The 16,288-nt window shown below is 36.6% G+C and overlaps 1 protein-coding gene across 2 annotated transcripts in view; it reads left to right on the top strand.

Annotated features, from left to right (window-relative positions):
• The window catches only part of USP9X (ubiquitin specific peptidase 9 X-linked), a 100,055-nt gene that overhangs the window by 38,919 nt on the left and 44,848 nt on the right, over positions 1–16,288 (top strand). For both annotated transcript variants that reach the window (XM_061359323.1, XM_061359322.1), the window contains exons 10-14: positions 1,979–2,131; positions 6,027–6,131; positions 7,531–7,737; positions 8,647–8,783; positions 14,420–14,553. In XM_061359323.1, coding sequence (XP_061215307.1) covers positions 1,979–2,131; positions 6,027–6,131; positions 7,531–7,737; positions 8,647–8,783; positions 14,420–14,553 — 736 coding nt within the window. The remainder of the gene's footprint in view (positions 1–1,978; positions 2,132–6,026; positions 6,132–7,530; positions 7,738–8,646; positions 8,784–14,419; positions 14,554–16,288) is intronic.

Raw genomic sequence — 16,288 nt, 5'->3', positions numbered from 1 at the left:
AGGTATCATGTCATGGTAGTAGGTAATTTTAATAATAGTCTTTCTGTGGGGAAAAAAAAAGAAAAGGCTGCATGTGTTTCAAAGTTGCTGTTTAGAATTATTTTCAGTTCTGCTGAAACGATTCCTCAAAAAAGGAATCCTTGGATAGGTTTCTGAACAGTGTTCCTCCCAACCCTACCCCCCAAAAAGCCCCAAACCACCACCAAATATAGATAAAATGTGTGTGATTCATTTGAAACTTTCATGCCAGTTTATCTAAATACTGTAATGTTCATTTAAATAAGGATGTAGTGTAGATTTTGTGCTTCAGGTATTTTTTTCTCAGAGTTCTTAAGTGACTACTCTGATTTTCACATTTAAAAAGCTGGATTCTTTGGTACAGAAAATTCTAGTTATCATATTTCTGTTTTATTTAACATTTACATACTTTGAATAGCGATTTTTATCCCTCTACTTTGATCTCGTGAGTCCCCCACTTCTAGTACTTTGTACAGTTCTTGTTTCCTCAACATAAGGAGGACATAGAGCTCTTAGCGTAAGTGCAGAGGATAAGGGGGCTGGAGCACCTCCCATATGAACATGCTTTCTCAGCACCTCCCACATGAAGGCAGGCTGAAAAAGCTGGAGCTGTTCAGCCTGGAGAAGAGAAGGCTGTGTGGAGACCTCACAGCAGCCTTCCAGTATCTGAAGGGGGCCTATAAGGACGCTGGAGAGGGACTGTTCATCAGGGACTGCAGTGATAGGACAAGGGGTAATGGGTTTAAACTTAAACAGGAGAAGTTCAGGTTATGTGTAAGGAAGAAGTTCTTTACTGTGAGGGTGGTGAGACACTGGAACTAGTTGCTTAGAGGAGTGGTAAATGCCCTATCCCTGGCACTGTTAAAGGCCAGGTTGGACAGGGCCTTGAACAACCTGGTCTAGTGTGAGGTGTGTGCCCATGGCAGGGGTGTTGGAACTAGATGATCTTAAGGTACTTTCCAACCCTCACCATTCTGTGATACTGTCACATGCTTGAGTGCATATGTAGGGAACTATTAAAAGGAGCATTTAGCTTTTGTGACTGGCTACCTGATGTAAGGTTTATAATATGCAAAAGGATTGCTGACAAAATAGAGTAACTGCAGTTTGACTTTTTAAAACAATAGGAGGAAATAGGTCTTTACATATTCTCTGTAGTTTGGCATCTTGGACAAGACCTCTGTTTTTTAGATGAAAACTTCTAGATTTGAGTATTTCATGAGACTAGCTGTAATATTTTAAGTCTGTAATCAAGGACTCTGTTGGAAGGTATGATACTATGCACATTTGATTTTCACTGCTCAAAGCACATGCTGCTTTGCTTCGGTCAAAAGAAGAAAATACAGTACACTAATTGACTGTGTCAATGACACCACTGAAAAAATTGCGTCTAGTTAATTATGGCTTGAATATGTGCCTCTAATTAGTTGGAAGCATTTTTTAAAAAAACTGGTAAGTGGCAGTACTTGAATAATCTAACCCTTTTGTATTTCAGTCCTTGCTTATGCCCTTTTTTATGTGATGTGCTGTAGGCGTACCAGTAAAGCTAGAAGTGACTTCAACAATTTAGTTTTGATACTTAATGACTGTGAACTGGAAGAGAAATTTTTTTTTATTCCTTGAATAGGAGAGTTAAATGTTCTTTCCACTGGCTTTTTAGGTTTGAAGTTGCTTGAACATTTTTATGCTTGCAGTTCATGGTTTTAATATGCCTGAAAAAATACTTCCCATTAAGATACCACAATGACTAGCATATTAGATTATTTAAAGTGCCGGGTTTTTTCTAAGGTGAAATATAAATGAGGTAAATACTTTCCTGTTATGCTGCATCTTCCTCACTTCTCTCAGTTAGAATATTGCATATAAAATCTGTAACAGGTTGATATCTTCCTTTTTAGCTTAAATAGCGGTGATAGCACTTCAGTAATTTGAGATGGCACTACTTTCTTTTTATATTCAGGAATGGATCCAGCAGAATAATATTTTATCAATTGTGTTGAGAGATAGTCTTCATCAACCTCAATATGTAGAGAAGTTAGAGAAAATCCTCCGTTTTGTCATCAAAGAGAAAGCCCTCACTTTGCAGGATCTTGACAACATTTGGGCTGCACAGGTAAAGGATTGAACTGCTTCTCTGCTGCTGTGCAGGAGGGATCTTGTTGTATGTCATATACTGAGAAGATGACTTGTCCTTTTGCTTGGTGTTAGATAACACTAAAGAAAAATTTGAAATCAAATGGTGTTCTTTCTGGGGGTCCTGGATCTCCAAATTGTCTTTTTGGGTGTCTCTAGTGGAAATGGGGTCAACTACATGTTTATGTGTGAAGTCTGAAGGAACAGTTCAGAACATGGTGTGAAGATTATCTGTTTTAAGTACTAAGGAACCCTCAATGTTGAACAAAGTCTGGATTATGAAAGAACATGCTACATGATGAGTTAATGTGTCAGAGAATGCCTTAGAATATGTATTGCTAATCTCAGAGTTCATCACAGTTGTATATTTTTCCTGGGCAGAGCTCTGTTAATAAGGTTAATAATAATGACTGTTCTAGAAGTTGTTTAACAGCAAATTCTTTCCTTAGTGTTGTAATGATTTTTTTTTTAAATTATGCATTTTGCAATACTGGCTTGTTTACTTAAATGATTGGTGAAGCTGGACTTCCTAGCTGTGGGCTGCATGAGTTTAGCACACATAATGGGCAGCTGAAGAAACAAAATCATCATTAATTAACGAGTAGACAGAAAATAAAAGGTCATTTTAGGGTAGAAACAAGCATGAGAACATATATCTTTGTTCATCAGTAATGGGTAGTGAAAGTCTAACTTAATTGTAAAAGTAAGCCCTCAGGCCTCAAGTGTGAGAAGACTAAATGTGGTTTCCAAAATAAACTGTGTACTCGTTTTGGCAGAGATAAATTTCTTCATAGGAGCTTACATAGTTCTGTGTAGGTAAGGCAGAAGATTTACCTGTAAACTCTCTATCTCAAACCCATGAATTTTCTCATTTGTTCCATTCTGATTTACTCTTTCATCCCACTTTCAAGTTAGTGAGTGAGTAGCTCTGTGCTGCTTAATTGCCAGCTGGGGTTATACTACAACAAGGGCTAATACAGGGTTTGGGTAGTATTATAACCCTATCTTATGTGTGTTCATGCTGTTCTGAAGCTAACAGTTTGGCTTAAGTGGACTTACCCAGCGGTTCTTATTTTCAGGCATGCTGGTCTCAGGTTGCATTTAAAACACTTGAGACTACAGGTGATGCAGTGGAAGGTTGACTTAAGATCTCCAATATTTCAACTAACATTATAATCTCTAGACTTCAATTCTGGCACAATAGTAACTGTACAGGCTGAAACTCAAGAAAGCCTTTATTTTCTCATTACCTCTGCGTCCTGTTTAGAAAGTTACATGTGACAGCAGTGCACAGACTACTTGAATTAAGAGCTGTGGTCATGCTGTTATTTTTCAGCTTCTGGTCTGTAAATCTTTCCAAACTGTAAGAAGTCTGTGCAGATAAAAAAGACTTTGAGGAGTTAGTTTGCTGTTAGTAGGCTTGTATTACTATATTAGTATTAGAGCCTCACCTTTTATAAGGAAGGGGGGGGGGCATCTTGAAATCAGGAAAAAAAAGAAGTCTTCCAAGCAATTATATTACCCCTAGTGCCTGGAACTGGAACATGTGAATAAACTACTTTAGGCCAAACCTTTTACCCTTCCAAGAAAAGTGTTCGAAGTGGTACAGCCTTTAAAGATAGGGGTGGTCTAGTTGCAAACAAGAACTGAGGAGTAAGTCTCCCATGCGCTCAGATACCCAGCTTATTCTGCTCCCTTCTTACTCTTTCAGTTAGGCAGTTGCCACACTGCACCTGCTGTAGTTTTACCCTGTATTTTTTTAATTTCTTGTGTGAAAGTTGAATTCATTAAGTCTTAAGACATCACTTCACTGTGGCTTTGGCCAGCCTGAAAACAGCATGCCTGAAAATAGGGACCTGGGCAAGTCCACTTAAGCCAAACTGTTGAAATTAAGGTAGACTAAAAGAATACCAAAATCTGCTAATACAGAGCGATTTTTACCAACTTTGCTACTCCCTATGTTTAGTAGTTTTTAGAAGTTCTTATTAAATGACTGCTTCTAAGAGCAGCTGGAGCATGAAGTTCAGTTGTGAAGAGTTGATTTACTGTGTGGCTTTATATAACAGGCAGGCTATTTTAGCTCTGGCTCCGTGCAGCAATGGTGTGGTTTTGCTTTCAGGCTAGAGCTGTTATGTTGCTGCCTGGGTTTAGAGGGTAAGCATGAGCAAATTTACAGTTGACAGTATAGAAGTGCCGTGAGAATCCCAGTATACAGCTACAATAAAGTAGTTTATAGAAAGTAATATAACCATACTGCTTTTGCCTTCAGAAGGCAACATATATTTTAAGTTTTATTTGATGTGTTTTCATGTCTTAGCCAGTGTTCACAATGTAGAATTATATTTGATTGAGGGAATAATGTTGGAAATCTCTAAAGACAAGCATTAGGTTGCAGCCTGTTGAAGTGCAGGGAAAGATCCAGCTGGACAAGAAATAAAATTGCAGAGATTAGTGTTGTAGTCTTATTACTTACATTCTGGAGTATTTAACTAGAACTTCACAGGCCCTTCTGTGTTTCTGCACAGCAAGATGACAGTTCACAAACCAGGTTTCCTTACCTTCCCCTACTATCTTGTGCTATTATATGCCTTTTTATTACTCTTCTTACCCCACCCCACCAGCAGCTCTGCATGCTTCTTTCATTTGTTGTATTGTAGATGCTCTTTCTTGCCCTGTACGCTCTGTTTTTCTTGCTATCCAGGAAATGGTCAGGTCAGAGGAAAAAATTATGTTACGTTTTGCAAAATCAAGTGAAGTAAGTGGTTTAGTAATTCCCCCTCTCATAATCTGACACATAACATGAAAATGAATGTAACTGCTTAAATTCTTCTTAAAGAAGGATTTATGGCACAGTGTAAAGAATTTACAGCACAGCATGTAACAAAGCTATTAGTCTCTTGTTTTTAAGAGCATGTAACAAAGCTATTAGTCTCTTGTTTTTAAGTGAACTACTGATGGAAGCTTTTAGAAGGAAATTAATTTCAAAACTGCTCGTGTGTGTGTATTTTTAATACTGTATGAGATTACATCAGTTTGTTTTCTATGTGTTTGTTTTGCATTTTTTATTCTACACTTACAGGGAACTTTTTTTGCAGCAGACCAGCTATTGATTCACATAGTCCAAAATTGTTGGTTTCAAGTGCAGATTTAAAGTATGGGACGCATTTTCCCACCTGGGCATGTAGGAAGGAAATTTTCTTCTCACTCATAGTTAAAATTGAGCTCGCTGGTATTTTTTTACTCTCTTCTTCCTTAAATGTCAAAATTGTGATATGCACCAGACTCTCTTAAAACTGTGGCTAGTATATGACTCAGGAGCTTGCCATTAGTTGTTTGACTGTTAGAATTCATAAGTTTATAAACTACTGGACTTTAAAATGTTGTCTGCCAATAAGTTGTTTGTAATAGAAAGCTTTAGTTTCCTGTTAATCGACTTGCATGAAGGAAGTACTGCAACCTGATAAACTATGTGGAAGTACTAAAAATCATTTTACAGCTTAAGACGCCCCAGTGAAATTCATTGAGGTGGTAGATTTTGAGGTTTTTCTTAAAAAAGACAAAACAAGCAAAACCACAGAACCACAGCAACATTAGATTAAAACTTATCTGCAATTTAAAATAAACCTTTAGACTTTATTGTCTTTTATCACAGCTTGATTTTGTTTAAAGAACAAAAAAATAAAGCATACAAGAGGAATCTAAATATTGTGACTTCCCAGTGAAATACTCAGTTTGCCATGCTGTTCCCACAGCATCAGCTTTTCTTGCTGGCCACCTCGAACAGTCTTCTTCTAAAAATTATGTGGGATGTCTTGTTGCTTAACTCAATATGGATTATTACAAATGTTGGTGGATTCTTTTTGTCTTTTTGACAGGCAGGAAAACATGAAGCCATTGTAAAAAATGTACATGATCTCCTTGCAAAATTAGCTTGGGATTTCTCTCCTGAACAGCTTGATCACCTGTTTGATTGTTTTAAGGTAACTGTGGATATTTTGATTGTATTCAGGAAATGGATTGTGAAGTTGGATACAATTTGTTACTCTACCAGCATCTAGTTTCCACTTCTTTTAGATACGGGTAGCTTCCTTGTGTTCTTAATGTGTAGCAACTGTCTGTAATATTTAATATTAGAAGTGCTAGATAGTGCTATTCTTTAATGAGCATGCATTGAGAGATTTTCTTATTTATGTCCTGTTTAAAGCAAAGAGTAGTTAGTATTGCTAGCTTAATCACCAGCTTTGTTTTCTGGTTTAACAACTTTTGAGTAATAATGCATGTCTGTGAAGGCCCCTAGTATTAAAGTGACACTTAGCAATCCTAGGGATATTTGATTTTTTGAATAAAATAGGTAATTTGTCCTATACTTTTTTGCATTTGTGTCAAGTTACTAAGTGTTGGTGATTCAGTGAATAATGTTTTCCTTCTGGCATTAGAGTAGGTTTCAAGTTTATCAGGCATTGCTACTTTTCCTCTTTAAATAGAGGAGATCAAGGACTTTTGTGACCCTCTTCCCAAAGTTCCTCTTTATTTTATAATAATTTTTCTTCAGTTAACATGGATACGAAATGGATACAGACATTTATAGATGCCAGTAGTGGTGTGATTGAGCTTGTCTTATTGTTTCACCTTTAGCAGATAAGCTGCTGTACTAGAAATTGCAAACTGGCTTTGTAGACTTGTGTTTTCTGGTTTTGGATGAATATATTATAGTCGTGTTTTGGCTTACATGCAATTCATGCTCTGATTAATGGGAGTCCTCTAGTTTGGTGAATGTCTAATGTTCTGTAATCCAGATACTGAACTAAATGCTCAGAAATTCTATGTGTAAACTGTCATGATTTGTGTCTGAAATTATGAGATGGTTATGAAGTAATGTTAATTCAAAACTTAGAAAAAGGTTAACCTTATTGCAGAGGACATTTGTTGCAGTCAGTTTCAGAGGCACAAGTGATACTAAAGTTTTACTCATTTAGTGATTGTAAGTTATTTAAGAAGTTGTCTAAGTGTAAGCACAGGTGTTTTGACATAGCTTTTCCAAGAAACAGCTGAAGCCATTCTTACTTTTGCCTGTTGACGAACTTGGCAGGAGTAATGTTAACTTTTACAAGCACATCTGTGATCTTTATTTAAAGATCCTTTTTTTTTTTTCAAGGCCCAAGTTGAATATACTTCAGTTACAAAAACTAAAAGAGCCACTCAGTTGTGTCTGACTTAAGTATTGATCTAATGTACTGCTCATTTTTAATCAAATTAAACATTCTTTACATAGTTGTATCACTTTATTCTTGCTTCATTTGTTAATGGTGCAGGTTATGTGTGGAATTAAAAAAAAAAAAAACAAGACTGACTTTCATATCAAATAAAATATTTTCTCAGGCAAGTTGGACAAATGCAAGCAAGAAACAGCGTGAGAAGCTTCTTGAGTTAATTCGTCGTCTTGCAGAGGATGACAAGGATGGTGTGATGGCACACAAAGTGCTGAACCTTTTGTGGAATTTGGCTCATAGTGATGACGTACCAGTTGATATCATGGACCAGGCTCTTAGCGCCCATATTAAAATCTTAGATTACAGCTGTTCACAGGTGAGTATTCTGGTATGTTCTGTTGTGAAATCAGTCACTGTTTGTTACACCCCCCATAAAAATTTCAACAGATTTGGTAATGTAGCAGAAGTGTTCCTTATAGATTTGTATTACTTTACAAACATTCTGGTACTTTTAAAATGTTACGGGATATATTTTAAATAACACAGTTTGCACTTTTATTGGAGAAAAATACATCAGTTTTCCTGTCTTCTTGCAATTGGTGACATCCTGTAATGACCATATTGAAGGCACTGGAAAAGAACCCGTACCAAAGTAAATAGAAGGGAAAAGCAGCGTCTCCCTTCTGTCTGTTTTCTGAACTCAATCTGATTTGTTTGGGTAGGGGTTGGTTTTTTTTTCAATAAATCCTTATATGTCTTGTATAATATTAGAAAGGACCTAGCAAAGAACAGTGAAAACTATGATATGCTCTCCTTCCCCACCCAAAATTCTGTAGAAGTCTGCCAGAATAATAATTCATTGTTCAGAATAGTTCATTATCTGTCTTGGTAGCCACTGTCAGGTTTTGTTTCTTAGTTGTTAAGAAACAGTTTCTCTCTTTTTTTTTTTTTTTTTTAATATATACTTGATAGCACTTTACTCTGAGAACCAGTGAGTAGAATTAAATGAAACAGGGGAAAGAGTGGATTATTTAAACACTGATGATTCTGTCTAATTACAGATTTTCTTGAGTGCTTGAAGGCAGAGAGTTTGTAACACACTGATGGCTTCTGCCAACATGTAGTGCTGCTCAGATACGTTTCTTATGCTTGTATGTTTCAGAACTCAGTTGATCTAGTATTTGTGTGGCTTTGTACTTTCTGTCCTGTCTCAGAACTCAAGCAAGGGAATAATGATAGTTTCTGCAATATACTTGATTCTGATTACAAATTTTTGTTCTTTAAGGATCGAGATACACAAAAGATCCAGTGGATAGATCGTTTTATAGAAGAGCTTCGCACAAATGACAAATGGGTCATTCCTGCACTGAAACAAATTAGAGAAATTTGTAGTTTATTTGGTGAAGCGCCACAAAACTTGAGGTAAGAATGAAATGCAAATAAAATTTTGTCTGTTAAAAGTTGAATGTGTTGGAATGAGGCAAATTTTCAAATCTTTTTTACATGAGGCAGGGAAGGTTTAATTAAAATCATAACCTATGTTTAAAGATGTTCTTGAATTTAATGTAGATAGACTAAAAATTGAGACACCCAGGATCAGTAAGAGAACTGAACAGTTAAAGTTTTAATTGTTTCCTCAAACATGCTTTTATTCATTTTTAGAACAGTAGTCCAATTTGTGAAAAAATCCAGGTTTGTTTTTCTGTTATCTATGGACTTCCCTGCCTACGAATGGAATTGGCTTATTGTCGTGGTTTAAGCCCAGTCAGCCACGCAGCTCTCTCTCTCCCCCTTCCTCCCACCGCTCCCGGAGGGATGGGGAGGAGAATTGAAAGAATACAACTCCCACAGGTTGAGATAAGAACAGTCCGGTAACTAAGTTATAACACAAATCACTGCTGCTACCACCAATAATAAGGGAAATAACAAGGTGAGAGAATACAACCGCTCACCACCCGCCGACTGATACCCAGCCCGACCGAGCAGTGATCTAGCCCTCCCACGTAACTGCCCTCAGTATATATAGTGGGCATGACGTGCTGTGGTATGGAATACCTCTTTGGTTAGTTTGGGTCAGGTGTCCTGTCTCTGTTTCCTCCCGGCTTCCCCTCCTCCCTGTCAGAGCATGAGACTCGGGAAGTCCTTGGTCAGAGTAAACAGTACTGAGCAGCCACTAAAAACATCGGTGTGATCAGTGCTGTTCCCAGGCTGAAAGTCAAAACCACAGCACTGCACCAGCTACTAAGGAGAAAAATGACTGCTACTGCTGAACCCAGGACACTTATGAAGTACAAATATATCTTACATGCATGTATGTATGTAGACACAGACACACAAACATACCCACCCATCCCTATTCTTTGATGATAAATTTATATATCTCATCCAGTTTATATACTTGAAATCAAAGGTGACTTCTTTTTTTGTCTGGGGGAAAAATAACTGATTCTCTCCTGAATGAATGAGATTAGGAATGTGTTGGGTATGTTTTTCTGGGTTTATGGCGGTTTGTTTTGTTTGTTTATTTTTAAAAGGAAGAGGAAAAAAAGCCATTGTCTGTTTGGATTTGTTAAAATACGTGTGCTTGTTTTCATTATTTTAAATGTCGTCTCACAACAGAAACATGAGATTCTGTGCCCTGACAGTTATTATATTGCATTAGAATTTTTATAAATGCTATAAAAATATTGTTTGCTTATCAGTGTTGCATAACTGGTTTGTTGTATTTCTTGTAAGGAGTTAAACTAGTCGGATCAATGTTGCTAGTACAGGCTGCTTACAGGAAGGATCAAGGCAGGAAAAGATGGGCAAAATAAGCCTTCAGTTTACTCAATGCTATCTTCTTAATGATAAAAAGCGGTTTTAAGGAGCAGTGATAATACTGCATTCTTGGCTTTTGGAGGTTTCTTTATTAATGTAGTTTGTAACACCTTTTTAATGTTTCATGATATTTTAATCCTTTACAGGTTCACATTAATTATTGTTTGAGGCTTTTCCAGTAAGGTCACAAAAGTACTTGCTTTTTAGCAGATGGGTCTCTTGTGTGTATTGGACTCCATAGCCATTTACATGCTGTAAGCTCTAGGTGATTGTAGCTACCTGGTTATTCATGGTACTTGTTAAGTTGAATGCTTCTTAGAACAGTGCCTTAACAAAAGGCTTTGCTTTAAGTAATTACTGAAGTAGAGCTCATTCAAGGCACTTCATTATTTTTCTGCTCTTGAGTTAATCTTGGGAGGAACCTGACTACTTCTGATCATGGAAATGTACGTTCCCAGTATGGTATATATACAATACAAGATGACTTGAATATATCTTTGTCAGATCATCTCTTCCATTGCTCACATTTCAAGGAAGTCTGTGTTGCAGTGTGTGATAATACCTCTTTTTTAATGCAGAATTTTAAAATACGTAGTCAGGAAAGTAAACAGTGATTTAAAGGTTTTACTCAAGAGTCTTATAAAGACCGCTTCCCGTGGAGAAGTCTTTATTAGCAAGATATTGGTGAGGGAGTTATTTTAGTCACGTAGTCAGGTTTCCCAGTTGACTGGGAAACCTAGTAAGTGAAAACAACATTTTGAAGTAAAAAGTGACGTTTTCTTACAACTTTGATGCAGCTTGGAAATTGTAACGCATCCATCTAGCTTACTTATTTGACTTAAAATTTAATCTCTAACATCCTTCTAGAATTTGGATTGAAAGTAGATCAAACCAGATGTTTTTTGACAACTGCCTCAAAAACGTTTCACAGAGCTTTCTGTGTGCAACATTAATACGGTAATCTGTGTATGACTCTTTTGGGGTGATTCAGTTGATTGTCACTGGCAATTAAAAGTTCAGAACAACTAAGGTGGCTTATTCTTGGCAGAAATAAGTATAAATTATCTTCTGCCATTGGCACTGTAGAGATTCTTTTGAGAGGAGGAAGAGGATTTAATTGTTGCTGGTTATTCATGCAGTTGAGCAAAGTGACAGGTTATACAAATGTTTTGGCAAAACTTAACTCCCTGGCCACAAAGAAATGCAGCATATTTCAGGAAGTTTAACTTAACCACAATTATAACTGCATAGAAAAACAGTTCCTCTGTAGGTGCGAGGACACTTGTAGGGAATAGTCAACTTTATGACCCTTAATGTACAGATAATTAATCATCTTAATTTTCTCTGTCAGCTGATGGAGGTAGAGCCTCCTTCATACTAATTTCAAGCATTTAGTTTGACCTGTATCTACTCAAGCAGTGTAAGATTGGTTTTCTAAATTACTTGCCAAGAAGAATCAACTGAGCATTGAGAGTACCTTCTCTAAGTGTTTAGGGGTTTCATTAGTTCTTGAAAGCAGCCGTGGTGCTAGCTTCATGTCACATTTTAGCCCAATTAGTAGAATTTGCTGGGTTTGCTCACTTGCTGTTTGGATCTTTAATGTCTGCTTTCATGGTATATAACATTTGTTTATGTAGTAGAACTCCTGACTTCAAAACTTGAGTTACATGTGCAGTACTGTGTTGAGCAAATTGTATGTGCAGACACAATTATTTTAAAATTCATGTAAATGAAGTAGTTTGGAATTTTGCTTTTGTCACTTTGCCAGTTTTTTCCTAGTAAATAAGCATGCATTCTAACTATGAAGTGTCTTTTTTAGTATTTCCAAAGTACTTTGTCATCCATCTCAAAACACTTTCTTATACAGTGGCTTTTGATATCCATTTAGTAGAAACATGATGAAAAGATGAGTTTTGCTGTTAACTTAAATTTTTCATGTTCCTCAGTTACTACTAAAGCAGTATGTTCCAGTGGCAACATCATCATATAGCTTAACCTCAGATCCTTAAGGAATAATTCTTTAGTTGAGTATGGAGTTTGATTTAATTCTAGAAAGCATGCTAGAAAGTCTTGTCAGACAGGCTTTTTTCTGTGCTTAAAGACAATCCTCTTGCCTTTGATTTCATCCTAGCAAAGGATCAAAATAACATCTGAAATTTTGCTCAGAAATACTGTATAACAACTCACAGCTGATAACTCCAGTAATTACAGTTATTCAACTTTTAGAAGTAGTTGCTAACCAAGATAAATCCACGTCCAAATCTACTGTTTGTGTGCATTGTTGAGAAAGAAGTAAAAAATGTCCAGCACAGAAGATGTTAGTTTTCTGCCAATAAAGCTTTTTGCTATGCTTTGTAAGACTGATACAAGTGTATAATATTATGTATGTATAAATACACACTGCAATAACTTGATTTTGCAAAGTATTCTGTCTTGCTTCTGTTGGTTCCTTTAGTTGTTCTGTCATTTGTTTTTCCTGAATAGTCAGTGTTCTTATTTATTGTTATGTTCTGTAAATGCATCTCTCTTATCTAGAGTTAGCCATTAAAAGAGACACATCCAGTCTTTTGCTGGTTTTGTTGCTGGTTTGTGCTGAGCAACGACGGTTGGCAGAGATGGAATAAAGTGTAATTAGAAAGTTTCTGAAAGCAAAACTGAAGGGTATTCTTTCTGAAGTCCTGTATATTTTCTTCTTTCATGTTTCTATCCATTTTGTGTTCTTCCCAACAGATGTCTGGGTCTTTTCTTTTTAAACACAATTTGTGCTTTAGGTGTCTCTTCTAAGCTGTTTTGGAAAGCTCTGCATGTTATGAAATTCAGTCTTTTGAACACCTCTGCGCTTAGCAGGCCAAATTCTGTTGGTTGCAGATTATAAAATTACTGGCAGGGTGTTGATGGCTTCTGTCTTTTAAACTCAAATTGACAGTGCTTTTTGGCCCAATGATTTGGTTTATCAGTTCCTGTTAACATCTCCAGTGAAATGTGGTTATCAGCTGTAGCAAGATAGTTATCAGCTGGTGCTGGAATTGGGATTTCTTGCCTTCCCTACTGTTCTCAAAATGTGCAGAGATACTGTAGAGTGCTCTAGGTCCTATAGTACGGACACCATGTTTCCTAAGAAGGGTGAGAACTCCTACCTGTAACCATTCAGCCAAGTGTGGAGTCTGCTTTCTGAAGTGTTGAAGGAAAGGAGAACAGTCCTGAAATCTTCAGGGCAGGCTTACAGCATCATCTGAGTGGCAAACTGAGGAATGCTGCTCTATCCTCTCGTCTGCCCCCCCCCCCCTTCTTTTTCCTTTGTTAAAGGTGGAAGAACAGTGCAAGTTTGCATTGTTTATGCAGCTGGGATCAGTGCTCTGATCTACACAAGTTGAAGCATTTTGAGACTGTTGTGGAGAAGTCATTAGTAGAATCTGATAGCGTTCATGGCATGTGGGTTTTGGACCGAAGCACTGTATTTTCTTGTGGAGTTTACTTCTGTAATCTAAATATATCTAGTATTGTTTAAGAACAGCATTTTTTCAGATCTTGCTTAATAGGCTAAAATTATGATTGATTATTTGGAATAATTATTTTATTCAACTTCTGTGGTTTTTCTTAGGCTGTAAGCTCTGCATAACAGTATTGGTTTTTTTTTCATGTTTGTAACAACATCTTTTCGTATAGATATTATTAAAAAGGAAAAAACCTAATGCAGAGCTGTGCAGTTTTTTGAAATACTGAGAAAAATGATGTGATTATTAGCTAGTATTCTTTCACTATAGTTTTAAGACCACAGGCTTTTGATTTGAAAATTGACCTAGTTTTATTTAGTGTTTCCGTATTAAATTTTGAAAACAAAATCAGGTGATGAGGAAGAAACTGTGATTAAGCATAGTGTAGATATACTACAGTTTATGTTCTCTATGTTTGTTATCAAGTTTGTGGGCCAGTATTTCTATTCCTGTCTTGTTGCAGATAATTCTCCCTCCGGCCTACTGAACTACTCGAATTGCTTTGATATTTTCCATCCATACTGTAACTGTATAATCCTCATAAATTAACTACTTTTAATAACTTGTAAGAACTGTTGATGTGTCAGAATAAAAAAAAATATTGTAGGAGACTTAATATGCTTTCTGTTAGAGATCTAGGAAAATTTGGAACTTGAATCAAAGATGAGTTTCTTAAACTGATGTCTGAACTGTTAGGTGCAAGGCTTCTCCACATATCTTATAATATTTGTGTTTTACTTTCAGTCAGACCCAGCGAAGTCCCCACGTGTTTTACCGACATGACTTAATCAATCAACTTCAGCACAATCACGCCCTAGTTACATTGGTTGCAGAAAATCTCTCTGCCTATATGGAAAGCATGAGGCAGTATGCTAAAGGTAAGTTTTTAAAATAAGAATTGCCTCATAAATAGATTGCATGTAAACTCCAGTTGAAAACTGAGTTAAAAGCAAATTCTGATAATGAAATAACTTTCATTTGTCAAGTTTATTTGTGTTTAGCAGCAGAATATGGGGAAGTGGCAGCTCTTGTTTATCTGTGGATTGGTAAACATCATCTTGCTCTACTTTTGTGGAAAGTCCTAATAATCATCTTGGATTTTGTCACACTTCAATTTTGAACTTTTGTAGGCTCATTCGAGAAGTTTTTTAATCAACTCAATTTGAAGCCAGTGCTTGGAATTTGTCAGGGAGAAGAACTCTAAATCACAGGGATACCGTTTCCTTTTGCCATGCAACTCTCATTTCTGTTCAGTTGCTTTCTCACTGCATTTATTATCAGCAACACTTCTGCAGCACATCATGTTAGTATTTATGTATTTCAGGCTAAAGTCAACCCTTTGCTGATGAGTTTGTACTCTTACTCTGGATTAGCTCTCTAGCTACTGAGATGAGAGTAGGGAAGTGAAGACGAATGGTCATCCAGGAAACTTCTTACACTAGACTGCAGTGCTTTATACACTGAATTAAGTCAACAGAAGTGAGATGAGGAGATTCACACACACACACACGCACCCCCACACCACAGTACTGCTCTGGCATTTTAATATCCTGCCGGCTTCCCAGTTACATCTCAAAAATGACCCAGTAGGTTATGCAGGAATTCAGTGTAGATTGTTCAGAGGACAAGATGCTTGCACATTGTAAAGCACATGTGCATGTCGTGCAATGCTTGTGTAAGTTGCCTAGACATCTTTAATTTTGGAGTTCATTTAATTTTGGAGTATTTGATAACAGGTATCCAAAATACATCCTTGAAGACTTGTTTGAATAGTGGTGCTGTTTGAAGATGATAGCTTCAGCCAGGTGTAGGTCAATGAGAATGACATTTAAGCTAAATCTGTATGCTGCAGCTATATTTCTCTCTTCAGGAATACATGAGGGGGGTTACCTTAAATTCCTTAATTAATCACAGCATTGCACTAATTAATGTTAAAATAATACTCAGTGCTTTGGTCTGTTCTGAAGCCATACAGTCTTAGGCTTAATCTTGTTCAGAAAGGTAGAATAAAACAAGTACAATTTCTTACAAGTTCTGTAAGCTGTTGGAGTGCTCTCTAACTTTACAGAAGTGATGCAGAAATGCTCTTTCATTTGTAACAAAGTTTGCATCTTAACTAAATGGATGAGCTAGAATCTGTGGTTCTTCTTTTGGACTTTGGCCAGATACGAAATCCAGGTTTTGGCCTTAGGGTTAGGAAGGAAACATAATCAGCAACTGTATTCTAATGCAGTGTTTCTTCATCCAAAAGTAGCCTGTATGTACTATTAATGTATGAACTATTAGTCATTAATTTCAGTAATTTTGAATTCTGAAGCCAAAAGGTCATTTTTTATAATATTGTGTACCTATCAAATTATTGATGACTTTAGCAGAAGAATTAGGCTGATGTTTTGCATGATTCTTTTGTGCCAAAAGACACATCCCATTCCCAGCCCCTCCCCAACTATTAGGGCTCAGTAAAAGCAGTAGTATAAACATCTTCAGTGCAGTACGAATTACAAGTGTGTAGAGTTTAATGGAATCTAATTACAAAGCAGTTATGTTGTGCTTTCTTGAGGCAGAGTTGCTACACAACTTCTAGTTGTTTGCATAAAAGTACAAAAACAGATA

This window comes from Neopsephotus bourkii, unplaced genomic scaffold (assembly GCF_033783945.1).
Source record: "Neopsephotus bourkii isolate Nb327-2 ecotype Australia unplaced genomic scaffold, CSIRO-AGI_Nbou_v1 NB_962, whole genome shotgun sequence".
NCBI classification, from domain to species: Eukaryota; Metazoa; Chordata; class Aves; order Psittaciformes; family Psittacidae; genus Neopsephotus; species Neopsephotus bourkii.
The sequence above is the reverse complement of the archived record's forward strand: the minus strand, read 5'-3'. Positions and strand labels throughout refer to the sequence as shown.